General features: G+C 50.4%; 1 protein-coding gene and 1 long non-coding RNA gene across 3 annotated transcripts; one reads left to right on the top strand and one right to left on the bottom strand.

The window, feature by feature from the left end:
- Positions 1-276: 276 nt before the first annotated feature.
- TOPORS (TOP1 binding arginine/serine rich protein, E3 ubiquitin ligase) lies at positions 277-6,021 on the bottom strand. Of its 2 annotated transcripts, none has more exons than XM_083818670.1 (2): positions 5,774-6,021; positions 277-4,056 (listed from the first exon to the last, which is right to left on the bottom strand). In XM_083818670.1, the coding sequence occupies exon 2, from the start codon at positions 3,973-3,975 to the stop codon at positions 1,054-1,056; it is 2,922 nt and encodes a 973-aa protein (XP_083674796.1). In that variant the 5' UTR covers positions 3,976-4,056; positions 5,774-6,021; the 3' UTR covers positions 277-1,053. The 2 variants fall into 2 exon arrangements, with proteins under 2 accessions (XP_083674796.1, XP_083674795.1); XM_083818669.1 differs by lacking the exon at positions 5,774-6,021 and adding an exon at positions 4,239-4,615.
- Positions 4,518-8,756, top strand: LOC310890108. Its single transcript, XR_014577022.1, has 3 exons — positions 4,518-4,648; positions 4,735-4,906; positions 6,439-8,756. It is a non-coding gene; the product is annotated as an uncharacterized lncRNA (long non-coding RNA).
- The last annotated feature ends 6 nt before the right edge of the window (positions 8,757-8,762 follow it).

Genomic DNA, 8,762 nt, shown 5'->3' with positions numbered 1-8,762 from the left:
GGGAACTACTCCTGTGCCCAACCGAGAGACCATGACCCCGCCTGGCCCCATGCACTGTACATACACACAGCAGGACATGTATTGTGAAGGGAGCTGGGGGAGATGCTTTATGCAGCAAGCTCAGGAGGAGCTACAGACAGCTATAACCCCAGGCTCTTCTGGGGTTGCACAGCAATAGGATGCAAGTCAATAGACGCAGGCTGCAACAAGAGAAATACAAAAAGGACATTTGAAACAACAACAGCAACAAATCCCAAGGAAATACTCGGACATTAGAAGAGGTATCATAGAGAGGCTGTGCGATCTCCAGTTTGGGGAACATTCCAAACTGCACAGACCCTGAGCAATCTGACCAAAGGTGTTTCTGCTTTCAGTGAGGGCTAGGATCTGACAACTTCCCAACCTGGAGTACCACCAACAGCACAAATGTTGGATGGTCCGTAAACCCAAAACTGAAAGAGAAATGTTTTGCTGGCAAAGTACACCGTCTATGGATTTAAATTCTTTATAAAAAAAAAAAAAAAGTCTTATTGCTTTATTCAGATTTTGACGTAACTCAATTTATGTTACTGGAAGTGTTGTTCAAGATCTATGTAGAAATTGCCAACTGCTTTTCAGCAGAGATCAGCTTAAACCCCACAAATCAAAATACAACACATCAAGAAACATTTTTTTATGAACTAAGCAAGTTTTTCAAGGTACAAGAAGAACAATCCCCATAAAATGTATTTTCTGTCTTTTGGTATGCTTTTGTTGTGTGTTTTGTTTTTAAACACAGCTTTGAAATAACACTGTGGATATATTTTACATACCATGAGAAAATACGATGGCTTTATGAAATTATAGCTTTCAAGCAGTCCTTTAGGAAACCCCAGAAGTTACATACTAACAATGCTCTATCTTCTCCAGTGTAAAAGTGCATACACATTCAAGGGGTTTCCACAGTTCCCAAATATCTTTTAACACACACAAGTTACACCACGTGCTTTGTTCTCACGGGTGAAAAAAAGTTATTAAATTCAGAATTTTAAGAATTATTCAGTGTAAAATACGCTACATGTTTTTTTCTGGGGACTCAGACCAACAGGATCTGTTGACAAATCTCTTTGACAGCCTTAGTATCAGCGGTGGTCTCTCTGGACACTCTAGTAAGGAAGACTGGGGTAAAGACAGTTGACTGGAAGGCATTGCTTGTGCTCCTTGACCATGGCTAATTACAGTTTCTGTGTGAGTGGTGTTGCTGCTTGTCGTATCCGCTACCAGACTCTTCCCGGCTGCTTCTTGAGGCTCAGCATCAGCATTTCTCATGTCAATGTCACCATCGAAGTCTCTTGCAGTAGGAATACTGTATTTTTCTTCTGCTTCTCCAGTTTCCTCGCTCACTCTGTAAACATCTTCAAAACCTGTCGTTCCCGGAAGGTATGATGGAGACTCATTTTCCCTCTCGTTTAACCTGGTTGCGCCTGTCCAAGTAACGCTGCTGTCACATTCGGTACTTTCTGGCTCCTTGCCACTGTCACTATCAATTGTAATCACCACTGGTGAGGAATGTACGTGATGTTTCCGGTGTTTCTTCTTATGCTTTTTCTTCTTCTTTTTCGTGTGCTTTGTCGGGTCTGTCACTTTTCCTTCATAGACTATCTCCACACTTGGGCTTCTCATTTTCTTCCTCTTTTTCTTAGGCTTTGTCTCACTACTTGCTTGATTGTCTGAAAGGCTATCTTCGTTTTTGTAGCAGTCGCTGTATTTCGAGAAACTTTTCTTGCGGTCGTTTTCTCTCTCTAGACTTGTGCTCTCCTTCACTGCACTCTCCAAGTGCCGAGTTTTGTACTTCCTTTTCCCACCGGGCTTTTCGCTTTTCGTTCTGTCAGTCCCTCCAGACGGGGTCCCTGACCTATCGCTTGACCGACTCCTTGATCTGCGTCGTTCATAATAGTAATAATGTCTCTCATGGACTCCCTTCTGGCTGTGCGGATCTGTCTTTTCAGTAGAAGACTGTAACCTGTACTCTGGACTAGCAGACTGCCTTGAACAGTGAGCACTGGACTGAGTCCTCCTCCTGCAGGAGGAGCCCTCTCCAGGTGTCTTTCGACTGTAGAAAGCATAACCCCGGTGGTATCTACTTTGGTAACTGTCTCTTACATGACACTGGTCACTGTCTCTGCTCCTCGATCTCCTTTTGCCACGGCTACGCGACCGCGATCTGCTTACTTCCCTGGATGTAGTGCTCTCACGACTAAGGGAGCCTCTCTGGCTTTTTTGGGAGACACTAGTGAAAGGAGATCTCGACCTCCTCCTGCTTCTTTTGTTCCTATGTTTGCTCCTATCTCTGCTTCTTGATCGCCTCTTTCGAAGCTGGCGTTTGCTGTGATGCTCCCTCCTATACAGATGGTCATGACTGCCTTGACTGTTCTGTGAACAGGACGGCGGACTCCTGGACTTTCTCCTTCTAGACAATCTGTGATTACAAGGAGAGTACATTGTGTCCCTCTCCGAAGAGGGGCTCCAGATCGAGTCCTGTGGAGACAGAGCTTTTGCTTTACCCTTGTTTTTCTCCTCATCCTTCAACTCTGTTTTCTCGACTGCAGGGGATAAGGAGCTCCTGCAGCTTCCTACATTCTCTTTATACATGGGGGAGCGTGGTGATGAGCTCCTGCTTTGTTCGCTGTCACTCCAGCTACGATGCTGGACTGACTGCTCTTTTTTCACATCCTCCCTTTTCTCCTCCCTGATGGACTCCTCAGAGTCTGAGGACAGCTCAACCAGTTCTGGTGTCCTCTCAGCTAGTGGCTTAACATACCCAACGATAACACAATTGTCCAAAGAAGAATCACTGTCATTTGAGTCAGCATTTGCCTGTAACTGAGTCTGTCGTTCGGTTCTCCTTGCAGCAGAGTCTTCATCAGAACTTTCTGATGTCTCCAGAGGAGAAGCTATGGTTGTACGGACATCATCTGAAATGGAATAGGAAGGCCCTGGAGTTTCATCATCCCAGGGGGCCTGGCCAATACCAGTCATGGATGAACGGTGGTCTGGCCTGTGAGAATCTGCCGCATCGGGAGATATAGTAATGATTGATGACTCTGAGTGACTTCCTTCATCATACGACGGTGCAGGACAGTCATAATTGGCATTGTAATCATATGCTTCTAAGTTAAAAGGACAACGGGCAAAACTGATGAATTCATGGAGGAAGTGTTCGGTCCGATTCAGCAAAAATGGCTTCAAACTATCAGCGAAGGCCTGGCTCTCCATATCGTACCTGATGATATTCCTGGCGATGACACGGTGCACGATGGTAGCCAGAGCCCCTTGGGAACCGAACAAGACCACAAGCTCTCGCCTCAGCCAGGGAACCAACCTGTGAAAGCAAGCGGCGTTGTGGAGGAAAAACTCTGCTGAAATGTCTCGGTAGCGGCCGCCATCCTGAATGCTACGGACACGCATCCCCGCACGGTACAGGGCCCTGCGGAAGTTGATCATCTCCTGCTCCAGCATCGGTACCACATATCCGCCCTCTGCACTCTCCTGTCTCCTCAAGGCCAGCCTCCTTATCATCTGCTGAATCTCCCCATCTCTCTGCTGAACCGGCTGGCTTGACAAATCTTCAAACAAAATCCCAGTATCCGGAGGGGACAGTGTCCTTAGAGATGAGGAACTGCCTTGGTCGTAAGAGGAGGCGTCATGTTGCCTTGTTAAGGTGGTCCGGTAACGAAACCTCTGGCCATCAGGGCTGGCAAAAGAGCCATTTTCTGTAGGCCTGAGTATGTATTCCTCAAAGTCATCCTCGGCACGAACCGTATGGAAAATGGAAAAGAAGGGCTGCTTGCAGAGCGGGCATTCTGCTTTGTTCTTCGACCACTCCTGGACGCAACGGAAACAGAACTTGTGCAAGCAACGATCTAGATAGGCGACATTGTCAAATCTGTCCAAGCAAATGGGGCACTTGGAGTCAGGGGACGCATCGGTTGGCATGGTCTGGTGCAGCTTGCTGGTGCTGGCTTTTGGCAGGAAATTGCTATCCCCTGGGAACTCCTTGGCGGCGGGGGCTGTGCTCTAGAAAAGGAGGAGACAAAGGGGTCAGCGAGGACAGACGGCGCACCAGGCACGGGAACTGACAACAGGTGCTCGTGAGCCTCGGGCTGCCCGAACAAAGGGGCTCCCGGTGATGGGGGGGCACCGCCACCGGACGGACAGACGGACGGACGGACAGACGGAGGGTCCAGGCCCGCACTCACCGCCGCCGTGGCCTCGCTCCGGGCCCGGCCCGGCTCCGCGGCCGCCTTCCCCCTGTGCCGAGCCCGGCAGCGGCCGAAGCCATTCCCGTTCCCGGCCCCGTCCCCAGCGCGTTCCCGGTCCCGGTCGCGGTCGCGGTCCCGGTCCCGATCCCGGTCCCGGCGCTCCTCCCGCCCTGGGCGGCGGCGGCCGCGCTCCGCCAGGCCCCGCCGCGGCTCCGACATCGGCGGCGGAAGTGCTGTTGCCACGGAAACCGGGTTCCAATCCCCCCGCCGCCGCCGCCGCTTCCCCGGCAGCGGGGCAACGGGCCGGTCGCCGCCTCATGGCGTCACTTCCGCTCCCCGCGCCGCCATCTTAGTGTCGGGCAGGCGCCGCCATGACGCGGAGGGACCCGCGGCCGCTGTGCCGCCTGGTGCGTGGGGGGGGGGGAACCCGTCTCCCGATATCCCCGTATCGCGATATCCCCGTATCACGCCCTCTTGTCGCTTCCCCCCCCAGGTGCTGGCCGCCGTGGTGCTGCTGTCGTGGGGCTACGTGCTGTACGGGGCGCGGGAGGCAGCGAAGCGGCTGCTGCGGGGCGGGACCGCGGTGCCCTGAGGGGAGGAGGAAGAGGAGGAGAGAGGCCGAAGGACGCCGCCCGAGGAGCTCTGAGGGGAGGATAAAGCGCACGGTGCGTCCCTGAGGGAGGGCAACGAGGTGAAGGGTCGCCGCGCTGTTTTGTTACAGGGAGCCGCGGGAGGGGGGGGCGGTGGGGCAGGGCTGGTCCAGCTTCGTGCTCGTTGCTAAGCGGCGTGCACCCACAGGCACCCGTGGGTCTTCCAAATCGTAGAATAATTAGGGTTGGAAGAGACCCCCAAGGTCATCTGGTCCAGCCATCCCCGTGCCACCAGTATCACCCACTAAACCATGCCCCTAAGCACCACGTGCAACCTATCCTTGAACACCCCCAGGGACGGTGACTCCACCACCTCCCTGGGCAACCCATCCCAATGCCTGACTGCTCTTTCTGAGAAGAAATGTCTCCTCATTTCCAACCTGAACCTCCTCTGGAGCAACTTGAGGCCATTCCCTCTTGTCCTATCACTGTTTATCTGTGAGAAGAGGCCGACCCCCAGCTCCCCACACCTTCTTTTCAGGTAGCTGTAGAGATTAATGAGGTCTCTCCTGAGCCTCCTCTTCTCCAGACTAAATAACCCCAGTGCCCTCAGCCGCTCCTCACAGGACATCAGCACAGGCCTCTGTGCACCTGATAGCCCTGTCTGTTCCCAGGGCAGGCTGGAAGTTTGCTAGCAAATTACATCCACCTGCACACACACAGTTACCTGTGGGGTTTGGAGGAAGATGCAAACACTTTTGCTCAGCAATACCAGGCACACATGCTGTGATCAGCAGTCCTGGTGCTGGCACTCCCTTTGGGTTTACTCACTCCAGTTATCCCAGTAGCTGCACCTGGGACACACGCACCATTCCTGTCCCGGGGACTGGGGCTGAGCCCTTCCCCATCACCTACCTTCATCGCTGCCACCAGGACTCTTACCTGCTCCCGCGTTTGGCATATCTGAGAGACTGCTGTCCACAAGGGTCCTCTTCAGTTCACTTCCTAAATGCTGCATGCACGTGTCAGCTTTTAGGCAAGGTCGGATCCACCTGGAGAGACCATTTGCAACTCCATAGTCTCCAAAACAGGCAACTGGAAGCGTCTTTTCCTCACTGTGAGCTGCTTGTGCCTGCTACCTGGTGCTCACTCAAAAACGCCTGGCTCAGGTGAGGACACCAATCGCCTTCATGGGGGGCGATTCACCTGTGAGCTAGGAAGAAAGTTCTGAAAGTTAGTGAGATCACAATGTGGGGCGTGTCAGCTTGTTTCTGAGCAACTGGCAGGAGCAGAAGCCTGGTGGCTCCTCGCCCAGAACCAGCCCCAACCTATGCCACCCCCTTAGACCCACAGACCTCCTCAGGCTGGGGAGCAGCCTTCCCCTGCGAGGCTGGGCGCTGCTCCCAGAGCCTCTCAGAGCCTCTGCCAGCAGCAGAGCTTCACCCACCTAGCGGGGGACTTGCTCCCGTCCCCCGAGCAGCAGTCGCAGCCCCAGGACTGCCAGCGGGGCTGCTCACAAATACATAAAAATTGCCACAGGCTGCCGCGGTGCCCCTTGCAAAGGTCTCTGTGCAGACAGACAACTCTCTCTGCCTCTCTTTCTCCAGGGAGCCTTGTGCCTTCAGGGTAGCTGAGCTGCTGTGACCACCCTGAACCGCTTTACTCATAAGCGGCCACCAGATGGAGAAGCGCACCGCAGCACCGCTCCCCAGCCCCGGCAGCGCTTCCCTGCCTGCCCCGCGGGTCTCCAGCAGCCTCCGGAGGCCCTCGGCTGCTCCCTAGAGTGGGAAGCAGAGCCCACAGCTCTGTGGAGCTCCAAGTAACCAGAGAAATCCCAGAAACTTGAGGTTTAGAATCAGCTCAGTTTCTCACGCTGGAGAAGATCTTCACTCTGGCTCTTGTGCCCGACAGCTGTGCGTTGTTTTGATGCCAAGGCCATAGGGATCAGTGTCCAGGATTAAGATCCTGAGACCTGGATTGAAAGTAATTTAAGAAATTATTCAGCAGATACCTAGTCTCAGGAGAAAAGAGAATACGAGCTCAGTATATCAGCAGTAACAGTGTTAAAAATTCAGTTCCTATGCAGTTTTGATGCTAGTTGTCTCATTTCTTTACATGCTGACCTCTCCCCTCTAGAGAAGCTCCCTCTGAAGCTGCCCACTTTCAGTGCTACCACCTATGTTGTCTGTTCCATCTCCCCTTCCCTTTCAAACTGTGCTTGGCTTGCTCTCCTGTCCTTGCCTGTGGAAGTCAAGGAGCAGCACGTGCAAAACCCCTCAGCTTGCACTGGGGGTGTCGCAGGAAGGGCCAGGACTCTCCTGACCCACAAAAACGCAGTGAAGATCAGAAAATGTTTCCTGTCCAAAATGGTATAGCAAATAAAAACCCTGCTTTAAGCAGCATTAACCATTCAGATGCAATCACCAGGGACGGCTGTTTTGCTAATGCCTATCATCCCTAAAGGAACATATTCATAATGCTGATGAAATCCCTTTCAGATCTTATTATTATTATGTTAAATAAAGCTTAGCCTATTTATGACAGCAAAGCTTGTTTGTTGGTCACAAAGTGTTTTGTTTGTTGGTTTAGGTTTCGGGGGTTGTTTGGGAAAATTGTGAACAGCGTGCTTTTGATTAGCATCGCTAAGAGGCACTTTAGCTTAATGAAATGATTAATTGATTCATCCAGGTATGCAGCCACAATAACAGCTGCTTCAACCAATACAAAAGATTCTCCTTCAGATACAACCTTGCTTCACTAACGTGAGGCAGTACCCATGGATACATGTTAATTATAAGGTTGACAGGAATATGTAAGGATAGCTGTAGCTGAATTATTGAATGAAGACTAATGGAAGAAAGTCAAGAAATGGAAACGAAATAATCAGCCAAACAGGAAACTGTGGGCTGAATTCTACCTCAAATCACCTTAATCTACCAATGATAATCAATTTCTCTCGAATTACAGCAGCAAGGAAGCTGGAATGTAATGGCTTAATTCCTGCATTATAGATTGTTTGAAAATGGAGGAATTACACAAGTTCAAGCCACAGTTTAACAGATCCCTGTTGTCTTAATAATAAGTATTTGCTTTCTATTCTCTTGCCTACTTTTTATGCAACACTACCTGTAGCCTAAAAACTGTATAAATACAGATTTTGGTAAATATACACAAGCTTATAGCATGGTAAATGGAAGCCTAAAAACTTTGTAAAATCCCAGTGGTGACTATATATAAAATGCCTGTAGTCCTAAAGACAGAACTTCAGATTTTTGTGGTGTTAGAGAAAAAATAATTGTATGCATGGTATACCATAAGACACAGAATAAGGACAGGAGAGAGGAACAGCAAATGGAAGACAACACTGAGACCAGCGGAGGGTGGCATGTCAGAGGACCCTGTCTGAGAACAGAAGCCCATGTTATGATGCCCCAGCCACTACAGGTGGCTCCGTAATGCTGTCTCGCATATGAATGTGATCAGCTAGAATGAAGCAACAGCATGCAACAACCTCTGCAGAAGCTAGACGGCAGTGTTGGCATATGCTCCGAGGCACAGGCAAGCTACTGCCTGTATTTTACACAGTGGGTTCCAATTGTGAGTCCTCCATTTAGAGGAATCAGGTTTGGACCTCCTCTTTTGTCATCTGAAATAAAACTTGTTTAGGATCGGTGAAACTTTAGACTGAAGACCAGCAAACACTCAGCTAGAGAGTGAAAGCAACAGCCAAAAAGTTTTAACCAGTGTTCCCCAAGCATAAAGAATTTATCATTCACGCTAACAGTATAAAGTTGGTTTTTTTGTGTGCGTGTTTTTTGTTTGTTTTTTTGCTATTCACATTTCTGTATGTTGGCAGATTGTCTGATTTACCAGTGACGCACTGTCAAATGAGTTTGTCAATAAAGGAAATGTGCATTATTGGAAATGAGTA

Source organism: Anser anser (genome assembly GCF_964211835.1).
Source record: "Anser anser genome assembly, chromosome: Z".
NCBI classification, from domain to species: domain Eukaryota; kingdom Metazoa; phylum Chordata; class Aves; order Anseriformes; family Anatidae; genus Anser; species Anser anser.
This window is presented reverse-complemented; position numbering and strand designations above follow the sequence as displayed.